The sequence below is a fragment of the Podarcis pityusensis genome (genome assembly GCF_964106645.2).
Source record: "Podarcis pityusensis genome assembly, chromosome: 6".
NCBI classification, from domain to species: Eukaryota; Metazoa; Chordata; class Lepidosauria; order Squamata; family Lacertidae; genus Podarcis; species Podarcis pityusensis.
In genome coordinates, this window is record NC_138030.1 from 55,964,049 (window position 1) to 55,977,615 (window position 13,567).

The window sequence follows — 13,567 nt, forward strand, 5'->3', positions numbered from 1 at the left end:
ATTAAGCTCCCTGTTTCTCCCTTTGACTCTTTGGGGCCATCACTCTGTATTCAAAGACAAAAAAAGGAGTTGACTGACTCTCTAAGTTAAAGTAGTTTAACAGTGAGAAATAAATTCACATGTAAAATCCAAGGATACCTAGTCATCTCATTAAACCAATTCAACAGGGGCTCATTTAAGCAATAATCAAAACCATCTGTGATGAACTGTGTAACATTTTTAAACAAAGATGTGGCTCCCATCACTTTTGCAGGCGCCCCCCCTCAAGTTTTATATGCAATGATTTTTTATATATAGATAAAGGTTTGAATAAATGCAGATTTTCCCATTAATTCCCAGGCCCCAGTAATATTTTCCACTTTGCACATAGCATCCAAAAAGACTGGATGTCATTTAAAGAGAAGTATCTGTTTGCATGTCCTGCCTATTCCAGGTTAGACCACATATGCTTTCATATCCTAGAGCTGCCATTTTTCTATCTATCCACCCTGCTCCTTGTGCTGCTGCTAGATGAGCAGAGCTTAGCCAAAAGATTATGGCTGTCTCTGCCAAATGTAGTGACATTCCAATTCAATAAAAGATATATTTTTTGTCATATACAAACCGGGACACTACTTCCGGTTTTGTGGAGTTCATAAACCGAATTGTTCATAAACAGGGCTGTTCTTAAAACGAGGTACCACTGTACACCATATTCCATTCCACATGGGACTAAAACGGAAAATTGGAGGGGGGGTAGGGAGGAGAGGAAATAGGGAGACAAAGCTGGCTAACGTCATGCAACCTTTGAACAATCATTTTCAATTATATCCTTCTCTGTAAAGTTGTTCATAGCAACTAAGTATAATTTAGTAGGGAAAGATGCAGTCAAATTGAAGTAGTAGTTGTAAATTAAAATGAGCAACAAATAACCATTGGAGAATTTTAAGAAACAGTAACTGGCGTACCAGCATTTCAAGAACTTCGTAACTTGCAAGTACAGTGGTACCTCGGGTTACAAACAGCCTAGTTAACGAACTTTTTGGATTACAAACACTTCAAATCCAAAAATGAGTGTTTCAGGTTGCGTATTTTTTTTGGTATACAAACGTACTCCATTCAGGGGTGCACTTCCGTTTTGAGTGCCACACTTCTGTTGTCCAGCAGCGGAGAAGGGGGTTGTCATGGTGTTTCCCGCAGACGCGAGGAAGGGAAGCTGCTGGTTGGTGGGCTTGCAACTCTCCCCCATGCCGCTGCGAGAGGAGATCAATCCCTGCAGAGGCTTGGGAGGGAAGCTGCACGCCTGCCAGCCATCTGGTTGGAAGGCTCGCAACTCTCCCCCCATGCCATGCCCCTGCGGGAGACGCACTTTCTAGGGAGTATTTCCTGCAACAGCGTGGGGGGGGGGTGGATCTGTGTGGATCCCAGTTCTGCTACTGATTGATTGATTGTGTGACTGAGGAAATGGATAAAAGCCCCGCATCCAAACAATGACTATCATCAGCGCAGGTAAGAATTTTTTTTAATTTTCATTTTTATCATCTACAACACTGTTTTATTTATTTTATAGTACAGTACATTGATTATTGCTTTCATTTTATGGATCAATGGTCTTGTTAGATAGTAAAATTCATGTTAAATTGCTGATTTAGGGGTTGCTTTTAAAAGTCTGGAGGGGACGTGGGTGGCGCTGTGGGTTAAACCATCAGAAGGTCAGCGGTTCGAATCCCCGCGATGGGGTGAGCTCCCGTTGCTCGGTCCCTGCTGCTGCCAACCTAGCAGTTCGAAAGCACGTCAAAGTGCAAGTAGATAAATAGGTACCGCTCCGGCGGGAAGGTAAACGGCGTTTCCGTGCACTGCTCTGGTTCGCCAGAAGCGGCTTAGTCATGCTGGCCACATGGCCTGGAAGCTGTCTGTGGACAAACACCGGCTCCCTCAGCCAATAAAGTGAGATGAGTGCCGCCACCCCAGAGTCGGTCACGACTGGACCTAATGGTCAGGGGTCCCTTTACATTTACCTTAAAAGTCTGGAATGGATTAATCCATTTTGCATTACTTTCTATGGGAAAGCGTGCGTTGGTTTAAGAACGCTTTGGTTTAAGAACGGACTTCCAGAACAGATTAAGTTTGTAAACCAAGGTACCACTGTAGCAGCTTCCACCTTTGTAAAATCAAGTATTTTCCCTTTTATAGAAGCAGCCACCTTACCAAAGCTAATGAAGGGGGACACACATTATTTCCTTTGCTGCTCTAGTTAAAGAATATTGCCAACATCTTATCAACCAAGACCAGATGACTGGGAGGTCGCCTGCTCTAGATGGGGTTACACTTCCTCTGAAGGAGCAGGTTTGTAGCCTGGGAGTATTCCTGGATCCTTTGCTGTCACTAGAGGCTCAGGTGGCCTCAGTGGTCCGGAGTGCCTTCCATCAGCTTCGGCTGGTGACCCAGCTGTGCCCCTATCTGTACAGGGATAGCCTAATTACTGTTGTCTATGCTCTGGTAATTTCAAGGTTAGATTACTGCATTGCGGTATATGTAGGGCTGCCTCTGAAGACGATTCAGAAACTTCAGCTAGTGCAAAATTCAGCGGCCAGGTTGCTCACCGGAGCAAGACGGTTTGAGTATATTACACCGATCCTGGTCCAACTGCACTGGCTACCAATTAGTTTCCAGGCCTATTTCAAAGTGCTGGTTTTGACCTATAAAGCGGCATAGGGTGGCATATAAATTGAATAAATAAATAATTAAAATAAAATAAAAATAAGTTGTTTACTACAGAACAGCCAGGTTGTCTTCATTCACTTTTATGAGGCACCTACAATACATTGTCATCATATCATTGTTCTTCTGTTTTTCCTGCAGTTCTTCCATCTCTTTCCAGACTTCAAACAAAATCAAATTCTTATTGCTAAGGAACACAACAGTAGCAACATCTGTACAGGTACTGATCAACTTAGTGCTTTTTTCTACATTTTTTAAAGAGGCATTTTGACATGTGCAATGAAGCCTATTATGAGGCATCTTCTTTGGCATACATTCACTATGATCTTTTGCACTGGTATCATTTTATCGGCATATTTATTTTCTTTTTAAAAATCAGTTATTTAATTTGAACTAAAATGATTTCCTTTTTTAAAAAAAGAAACTGAAATATTTGTGTGATAGAATTTAATTTTAAATAAAAACATTTTAATGCAAATTTTTATTTAAAAAAATATTTGTATTAGTTTTGCAAATAGACATTAATCAGGCAGGCTAATATTAATACTCTATCCCTTCTTTGCCCATGTGGCTATGCCTAGTCATTTTCAATTCCACATATAGCTTACATTGGAAGACCAACAACTGGGTAGCACTAGGAACTACCAGACTGATAATACTACATTTCTCTATTTAGTGGCCTCATTCACACAACACTATAGTTTGTTCTTGGCTGCAGCTCGTGGTTACCATGGAGTGAGCTTAACCATGAACCCAGGCTCAGACAACACATTAAGCCAAATTTTGGCTTCTTTCAGCTTGATACACAAGTAAAAAAACTGAGGAGGAGCAACGTGGCTGTGAGCTCCTGTCTGGGATCCTGCACATTTGTTTGGATTACCATGTCATGCAAACCAAGCAAGTGTTTTCAAAGAATCCTTAAACACTAAGGGTTATTTTTGCACAGATACTAGTAAAATGTGGGAGCACATCACAACTATTATTCTTAAGTAAAAAATGTTTAATTGTACTTCCTTCTTTAACTATTAAATTCTCATATGTAATCCATCTCCCAGTCATATTGATCTTCTTAACACTCATTACCTCCAATGGCAACAGCCAGTGAGGAGTTTTGAACTCCAATAAATTTTTGTACCTGTTCCATACTTCAATCAACAGACCTCTAAAGATGTGGTTTTCAAAACCTTTATGCACTTTTTTTCCCATACCATAAATATGCATGCCAACCAAATCTGTTATCATAACCTTCTAAATCCAATAATTCCATATTTTCTAACTTTATCCATTCTTTTACCCAGCAAAGACATGCAGCCTCATAATATAACTTTAAATCTGGCAGGGCAAAGCCTCCTCTATCTCTTGCATCTGTTAATATCTTAAACTTTATTCTCGGCTTTTTGCCCTGCCAGATATATCTTGAGATAATTCTTTGCCATTCTTTAAATATTGTCACTCCTTTAATTATCAGTATTGATTGAAATAAAAACATCATTTTTGGTAGCACACTCATCTTTATCATTGCAATTCTTCCCCAAAGTGATAACTTCATTCTCCCCCACACCTCCAGGTCCCTCTTAATCTTATTCCATGTCGGTACATAATTGTTTTGAAAAAGATCAATACTCTTGGGAGTTAACATAGTCCCAAGATATTTAACTTTCTTAACCACTTCCATCTCTATTTGTTGTTGTATTCTTTCTATTATCTCTTGATCCATATTATTAACCATTATTTTCATTTTATTCTTATTTAATTTAAAACCAGCAACTTGTCTAAATTGCTCTATCTCTTCTAATACTTCCTTTACACTTTTGATAGGTTCTTCTATTGTTATGACCAAGTCATCAGCAAAGGCTTTTACCTTATATTCCTTACAACCAACTGTCACACCTTTTATCTTTTCATTACTTCTTAAAGCTCTCAAAAAAACTTCCATATGAAGAAGTTAAAGAATATGTAAATGATTGGTTGGTTACATTATTTTCAGTTGAATGCGATATTTAAAAAAGAGTTGTTAGAAAGAGGTTTTCAAGAAGAAAAATCTAGGTTCCATAAAGAAATTTTGAATGATGATGTAAACATTTTATCTAAAATGTATAAATTATTACTTGAGTGGCATACAAAGGATGAGAAAGTTAAAGTTGCTATGATTCAGTGGGCCAAAGATTTTGGTTATAACATACAATTTGATGATTGGATAAGATTGTGGAAAGAAGGAATGAAGTTCACTGCATGTACTACAATAAAAGAAAATGTCATGACATGTACTACAATAAAGGAAAATGTCATGAAAATGATATATAGATGGTATGTAACACCAGTAAAACTTGGGAAGATGTATAAAGTTAGTAATCAATGTTGGAAATGCCAAGAGAAAGAAGGAACATTTTATCATATGTGGTGGGATTGTAAAAAAATGAAATGTTTCTGGGAAATGATTTATAATGAATTGAAAAAAATGTTGAAATATACTTTTGTTAAGAAGCCAGAATCTTTTTTGTTAGGAATATTAAGGAATGATATTAAGAAGAAAGATGAGAAGTTATTTTTATATGCAGTAACAGCAGCTAGAATTTTGGTGGCCCAAAAATGGAAACAGGAAGAAATCCCGACGAAAGAAGAATGGAGAATGAAGCTGATGGAATACGCAGAAATGGACAAATTCATGGGGAAAATTCGGAACCAACGAGACCAGAGATTCACCGAGGACTGGAATAAATTTACAGAGTATATTAAAAGTATATGTGAAGAGCAATTAACGTTCGTAGGTTTTCAAGAAGTTCTGTGATAATAATTGATAGAAATATTGTTTTATAAGATTCGATAAGATTAAGATTGTTAAAATGCAATACAGATTGAAGAAATGTGAATAATAGTGATAATATGAAAAATTCTCCAACAGGCTGAGGGAAGTCCAAAAAAGTACAAAGATTGGAATTGGATGTAAATTTAAATGGAATGTTTTTTTCTGTTGTTTTTGAAAATTTGAAAAATAAAAATATTTTTAAAAAAGAAAATGTTTAATTGTACAACTTATTCAGCTATTCGGCTGGTGGTACATTGCATCCCTAAATGGATACAACATCACCAGGTCTGGAAGTGAGTTACAAGTTTTCTGTCAGAAACTGAGTATTAATACTTGCACTGGGGCTTATTCAATGCTTTTCATTTCAGGTTAAAAAATAATTTGAGAATCAGAGAGTCAGATTCCTATGTTCCTTTGAAAACACACACACACACACACACACACACACACAGTGGGTGAAGTTGAATGCCTGGGCCCCCTTCTCATTATTGGAATAGTCAGGTTAGCTTCCCAGTAGAACATTAAAGGGAACAAAGGAAGTGGATCTGTGAGAGAGAGCAAATGGATGGGGCCCTCTACCTCAACTTGTGGGTAGTTTGAAGGACAATAGGTCAGAGTGGAAAGTTGAGTTATGTGAACTAGAAGCTAGAACCCAGAAAGTAGCAAGCTAGAAACTGAGAGAGACAGAGCCATGTTTTATTTTCTGTTTGAATCCAAGGCTGCGGCTATGGGTGCAGCAAGACCCTCTTGGGGTGTTAATGCTGTGAACTCCTCCATCACAAAAGCTCAGGTTGTATATATGTGTAAATAAACCAAATATTATAAAGACACCACAGTCTCTGCTGTGCCTCATTCCAAAGGAAACATGAAACCTTGGTAGGCGCCTAGAACCCTTGGAATCTCGCACTGCTTGGAGACTGGAGTGGCATGCAACAATACAGAAAGACTTGTAAAAGCTAGTTATTTTAGCACCATAGCTTGGAAAAAAACCCTCCTCTCTTGTCAAGCACAAATGCTAACAATAATTAGAGAAAGAAATAAACAAGCTTACTTAGTTTGCAGAGAAACAAGGGCATCCTGGAATTTGTTATTTAGAAACAGATCCACAGCTGCCATACATTCACTGAGAGCAACATTTAAGTCCTGTGCAGATGATCTGGAAAAAGAGAAAAGAGTTAATGCTAACTTCTCTGTTTCCAATGCGGAATGAGAAAAAGAAGTCCCGTCCTCCCAAAGGTCAGCATGTTAACTATTAGAATGCTTTTCTTAAAGTGTATTTCTGTACATGTCTAGTCAGAAGTAAGAATCATTGAGTTCAATAGAACTTACTCCCAGGTAAGCACGCATAGGATTGCACCCTTAGTTTTCACATACGAAGCACAATTACTCCATCAACACCATATTAGAAAATATCATCAGGCAATCTTGTTTGAAATTGCCTTTTTTAAAAAAATTATGTGAAAGGTGCAACATTTTGCGCTTGTGCATCTCCAAGTAGGACCTGCAACAAAATGTACCAGAGGATTCTCATGCCCTATGAGTGCTCCTGTTCTAGGCTCTATTTTTTAAAAAAAAAGAAATAAACCTGAAATGCGTAACAACGCATTGAAACACAAAAAACCTCAAATAGTTTAATGCACTACACAACATACGTAATAGATTGTCAGAAGCTGAGCACTGTTCAATTATGGAAAAGGATTAAGAGTAGCACTATTCCACCATTTTTCTATGATACAGAGAGTCTGAGATAAAGTTTCAACCTCCAGAACAATTAGCAGTATATACACCTTCTTTACAGGACAAATGAAAGAAATTACGTATTCATGCAGCTCACAGGAGGCCGTGATGGTCACTAACCTTTAAAAGAGAATTAGACAAATTCATGGAGGAGAGGGCTATCGATGGCTGCAAGCCATGAAGGCTATGCTCTGCCTCTACAGTTAGAGGCAGCAATGCTTATGAATGCCAGTGCTGGAAACTGCAGCTGGGGGAGAGTGCTATTGTGCTCTAATCCTGCTTATGGGTTTCCCACAGGCATCTGGTTGGTCACTATGAGGACAGGATGCTGGACCAGAGGGACCACTGGCCTGATCCAGCAGGCTCTTCTTATGTACTTACAATATGTCTTGTGATTGTGATATAAGCATAGAGATGGGTCTCATGTGCTCTTGTTCCATGGTATTTTAACAAGCAACTTATCTTCAATTGCTCACATGGACTCAACTGCTTCCTTCTCCATGTTCTTCATGCTCCCCTAGTAATGTCATTATCTTTCTGTCCTTTGATCTAAATGTAGTGGCCCTTAAAATACCATTAGTATAATTTCATATTAAATTAAGACATTAACTACTAAAAAGAAGCAATAGACCTCAGTGCACCTACTGGAATTGCTTCCCTCCCTAAGCAAAATGAGATAAGAACTACAAAACATTTTGTGCACTCAAAAATTATCTGGAAATAATAAATAAAACACAAAGGATAGCATCTCATAATTCATGACCAAACTTAACTTGCTCACTTCCAGAAGTATTTAATTGACACGGACACATTCACATCAAACATAGAAGCAAGTTCTTACGATATCATTTTAAAAAACACACAAAACAGGAATATGGTTCCTTCTTTCAACTACTACAGCAGTTGGCAACTAAAAAAAAGTCATAAATATTTGACTAGCAATGGATTTATTGCTAATTTCCACTGCAGCATCTAGTATTTATTCAATTGCTTTATTTCAGCAGTTATACCCTGCCCTTCCCCCAAATCAGAGCACAGAGCACAACATGCAGTATAAACAAGATAAAACATGTAACAAAATTAAATTGTACATCCATTATAAAAAACTGCAGCACTAGACCTCAATTCCATCCAGAATCAACACCAACATGATACTTATTATTATTTATTCAATTTATATCTCAGCCTTCCTGCCAAAGGAGTCCAGGGTGGCAAACACATCATTAAAATAATATTTAAAATATTCTAAATACAACCAGTCTCTCAATGAATTATTTCAGGGTTGCTAGGAATGGTATCTTTCTGCTTTCTAATACCTGGGTGAACAGGAATATTTTGAAGTCAATAATGAGGAAGACAGACTCTCCTCACCAGGGAAACTATTCCAGAAGTGGGGAATCACTACTGGAAAGGCCCTGCCATAGTTTAACACCAACTGGGCAGTTCCCAGTGGAGGAACCAGGTTCCAAAAGCTTGGATGGAGAGCATGTTTCTGCTTGTTGTCTGAAAACAGCTAATGTGGAGGATTCTCATATCTCAGTGAGGAGCTCTGTAAAAGGGGCGCCAGTGCTGCAAATGCCATGCCTCATATCACCATTTTACTCACCACACTAGCCAGTGGGACTACAAGCAGAGACTTTTCAGCAGTTCTTAAGGTTTGGGGTAGCACATACTAGGAAATACATAAAAGGATTACTATTTTTTTTTATTTAAAAAAAAACTAATTACAGACTAATGCCAACACCTTGAAGCGGGCCTGGTACAGTATATGAATGGCAGCCACTACAGTATCTTCAGAACTGAAGTAACATGACCCTGTCAGCTGTGCCCAACAGCCAGGTTGCAGCATTCTGTACCACCTGCAGCTTATGGAATGTTGCATTTCTCTTTATGGGTGGTTATTAGAGCATTGATAACTGGCATTAAGCTGTTCCAGTCCAGGAACGGCCATAACTAGTGAACCAGCAATAGTTGGGCGCAGGTACGTCTCACCATTTTAAGTCACTTGGGTCTCCTGTGACAGCTTGGAATCAAGAATCACCCTCATCTATGAATCTGCTCCTATATGGGCAGCACTCCCACTGAAGAACAGGCTGTCCACCTAATGCCTGGAACTGGGAACCACATTGACTCATAGAACCACTGTCTTGTTGAGATTGAGTTTATTAGCCCTCATCCGGCCCATCACTGCCCCCAGATAAAAGACATTTGAATAGCTCAGTTACTTTTAAATATATATGAAATGCTTTAGCCAATAACCCTAGTGTATTTCTTAAGTCCTAAACACAATGATGATTATGGATAAACTATTAAACTAGCAAACCCATCAGCTATTGTACTTTTTGGTATGCAAAGTAATATTTATTTCCTTTTAAATTTCCCAGCTGTTGTAATGGACTTACAACATGGCTTTGAAATAGCAACGTTTATTTCCTATCAAAGTTTATTTCCACTTCAAAGTGTAGTTACTGTGCATTTTTCTATCAGAAGGTGCCCAGATATTATGCAGTCCATTGGCTAATTATAAAACTTCTCTAACCTAATTTATGGGTTAGCTATTGCAACATCACGAGCAAAGTAGGCTGCTTTGGCTTGTGATTTTGATTTACAGAAACAGGCAGTGGATTTGTTCAGGACATAAAAAAATACTATACTGGAAAAACACACTGAATTTGGGTTGAATGCATTGAGCATAACCACTAACATACTGGAGTATGAGCCAATACCTGTGCATTTGGAGGAAGTGCAAAAGGCGGCTACCAGGCTAGACAGTGTCCTCAGCATCCCAGAGAACATGACAGAGAACCTCCTGACCTCTATCACCTGCCTGGGGCACAGAATACAGTCATAAAGCAGAGAAAGTAAGAAGCAACAGACATTAAAGATTAAAAATAAAGGAAGTGTATTCTGGACAACCTATGACCATTTAATGTGCTGCTGTTATGCTGCACAGCTTGTAGGAAAGAATTTGAACAGAGTAGCAAGAAAAACGTAGTCCTGGCTCTGAGTTTGTTTGTTTTAAAGTAGAAAATACTTATTACATTATATATCTGACGACAAACTTTTTTTGTTGCTGTTAAATTTAAAACTTTCAGTCTTCCAGATTTACAAGACAAATGGGAGAAAGATCTAGATCAAGGAGTTTCAATAGTAGAATGATACTAAATATTAAAAATATTTTGAGTAGATTGCTACAAGCTGATTGGAAATTAAAAAAAAACACCTTATAGAACTTAATCCAACAGTGTTCAACCCTGTACAAGTTGGATCAAATTTATCAGTGATTACATGGCACCACATCTCTAAAATGGGAAAACTCTTAGCGACAGTGTTGAAGAATAAAGGTAAAGGGACCCCTGACCATTAGGTCCAGTCGTGGATGACTCTGGGGTTGCGGCACTTATCTCACTTTTTTGGCCGAGGGAGCCAGCGTACAACTTCCGGGTCATGTGGCCAGCATGACTAAGCCGCTTCTGATGAACCAGAGCAGCACACGGAAATGCCGTTTACCTTCCCGCCAGAACGGTATCTATTTATCTACTTGCACTTTGACATGCTTTCGAATGAAAGGCTTTCCTTCATACAGCATTGTGCCCAAACCCTTTCTCTCCTATTCAAGTGCTCAACAGCTTTTGACCTATTGCACAGAGCCCTTCTCAACCCTCTGAAGACTTTATGAAAACAGAGCAAACTGAACAATACAGTGGTACCTCGGGTTACATATGCTTCAGGTTACAGACACTTCAGGTTACAGACTCTGCTAATCCAGAAATAATACCTCAGGTTAAGAACTTTGCTTCAGGATGAGAACAGAAATCTCGCAGAAGCGGTGCAGCAGCAGCCCCATTAGCTAAAGTGGTGCTTCAGGTTAAGAAAAGTTTCAGGTTAAGAACGGACTTCCAGAACGAATTAAGTTCTTAACCCGAGGTACCATAGTAATCCAATATGAGCAGTCAACTCATGACTTGCCAAAACTAGAGAGAAAATGAACAATGGTCCTCCACAACTGTTAATTTTCTTCTCGGCCTTTTGACTAAGATCAAGTGTAATTTTCTTTAACTGTCTCTGTCATTTTAGCCAACTGAAAAGCTTATAAATAATTCAATAACAAATAAGCACATTAAAGAGATCATCAATTCTGGCATATCCTGTCCTTTACCAAGTCCTGTTTAACATTTAATAGGTCTACATCTCCTCCTGTGCTTTGTAGAAAGCTGGCAGCACATTCAACCTAAGCAGGCTCTCACACACAAACACACTGAGCTTTTGGCAGTGATGGAAGAGAAATATTCTAGGGTTTTAAAAAACTGGGTTTGTGGGATAAGGATGGAACATTGTTTCCAGCATTCCCACCTCCTGTCCCCCAACAGCAAAGCTTAGCCCTGAAAATATTTGAAGTAAAAACGAAAAGGGTACCTTCGGAGCACGTGAAAAGTGCTTTCTCCTCATTACTTAGCAACCAGTTTCATATAGCAAGAATTTTGTAATTTGATCTGAACATACTGGAGACCACAATCAGAAGGTGGACACAGTGGGGCTAATCAAAATGGGGAAAACCTGGAATTGCCACCTTTTTCTGGATCACCATTCACTACCCAGTGGGCACAGGTCCAGACTTTAAAGCTCCATGTCCGAGTGTTGTTGTTGCTTTTCTCCTAGCACTTTCCCCGGGAAAACCTGTGCTTTACCGCTGAATTGGAGCAAACAGCAATCAAATCTTCCCTGGATTGCCGTTTGCAGTAAAACGCAGGTTTTCCCGGGGAAAGTGCTAGGAGAAAAGCGTTTGCAGTAAAACACAGGTTTTTCAGGGGAAACCACTGATACAAGACAAAACAGAAGAAAAACACTTGGACATGGGGCTTAAGTTACAGAAGGGTAGATTTCAGTTGAACATTAGGAGAAACAAGGGGCAGACTTTGGTAATATGGCACCTGAGCAAGAACAAAATTTAGCATGCACACCCTAAATATTTCTTATTTGCACAATAAGAAATTTGCACACACATAGCAGGGAGGTCAGGAATCCCACTTGCTTGCAACATTTATTTTCAGGCTGGCGGTAGATTCACCTGACATCAAGACAGGAAAGTATGTACCTACAATATATGTTTCCTTAACTTACATAAAGTGGCAATACTGTAGTGCATCCCCTTTCACCTGCCATTTCTAAACATTTATGTAACCGCCTTAGGAATTTAGGAAGCTGACTTACACCGAGTAAGACTGTTAGTCCATCAGTATTGTTGACAGTGACTGGCAGCAGCTCTCCAGGGGTTTCATACACACTCTATTTCGGTTTCACCTCAGGGTTACTACCTTTCTTTTTTCTTTTTACATTTAATGCTTTTCCACACACAAACCCCAGCAGTTTACAGTCAGGAAGTGGGGTGGGAAATACACTCAATCCACATAACAATGCTAAATATGAGAGCCAGTGTGGTGTCGTGGTTATGAGTGTCAGGCTATGGGAAACCCAGCCAGATGGGCGGGGTATAAATAAATTATTATTATTATTATTATTATTATTACTACTACTACTACTTGGGAGGCAAGGGCTCTTGGCCCAGTCGCTGCCTCTCAGCCCAAAGGGCGGTTGTGGGGATTCAATGAGGCAGGGGAGAACCAGGCACACACCACCTTGAGCTCCTTTGGAAGAAAACGCGAGATATAACAACAACAACAACAACAACAACAACAACAACAAACAAACTCTGCAGCTGCAAACAAGCTTCAGCAGCTGCAAGCTTCCCGGCAGGTTTATTTGCAAATGTCGACATGCATGCCGGGAACAGCTTCACCTGTTGGTTTCTTGCCTGCCAAGGCAGCTTGCTCGTGAAACACAAGCGCGCCAACCTAGCTAAACCGAAGGCAGGATCCACCTCCCCCAGAGTAAGTACCTCAGCTCCTTTTTCTTGCTGCTGCTGCTGCTGCTTCTGCAGCTACTTTGCGCGTCCATGAGGCTCCGCTAGGCTCGTCTCGAGATGAAGCGAGCTGCTGCTGAGGTAAAAAAAAATCCCGCTCCGCCTCGAAAGCCAGCGGCAAACTCATAACGCCGGGAAAGTGGAGGCAGGCGGCTCCAGAGCAAGGTCCCCGCGCTGCTGGGTGGCGGCTCCTCCCCTATAAAGTTGCCGGCCGCAGCCGCCGCCTGCTCCCTCCTCATCCTGAGGCCTCTCAGGGGAGCGACCGCCCTCTGCAGGTCTCTCGGAGGCAGCCGCGTACTTGATAAACCGGCGTGATAAAGGAAACCAGCCCCAGCTGCAGCTCATCGCCTCGGGTCAAGGGTGTGGCGCCAGCTCAGGCAAGAGGGAGCTTCTAGGTTTAGGCT

The 13,567-nt window shown here is 40.0% G+C and overlaps 1 protein-coding gene across 4 annotated transcripts in view; it reads right to left on the reverse strand.

Moving 5' to 3' along the window:
- Positions 1-13,567, reverse strand: part of TTC39A (tetratricopeptide repeat domain 39A) — a 52,352-nt gene extending 38,785 nt beyond the window's left edge. The window contains exons 1-3 of one of the 4 annotated variants that reach the window (XM_081010833.1): positions 9,970-10,053; positions 7,625-7,807; positions 6,558-6,662 (exon numbers count right to left, since the gene is read on the reverse strand). In XM_081010833.1, the coding sequence (XP_080866959.1) occupies positions 6,558-6,662; positions 7,625-7,683 (164 nt within the window). In that variant the 5' untranslated portion in view covers positions 7,684-7,807; positions 9,970-10,053. Of the gene's footprint in view, positions 1-6,557; positions 6,663-7,624; positions 7,878-9,969; positions 10,067-13,139 lie in introns of those variants that run through there. The other 3 variants (XM_081010832.1, XM_081010835.1, XM_081010834.1) reach the window with 3 other exon arrangements.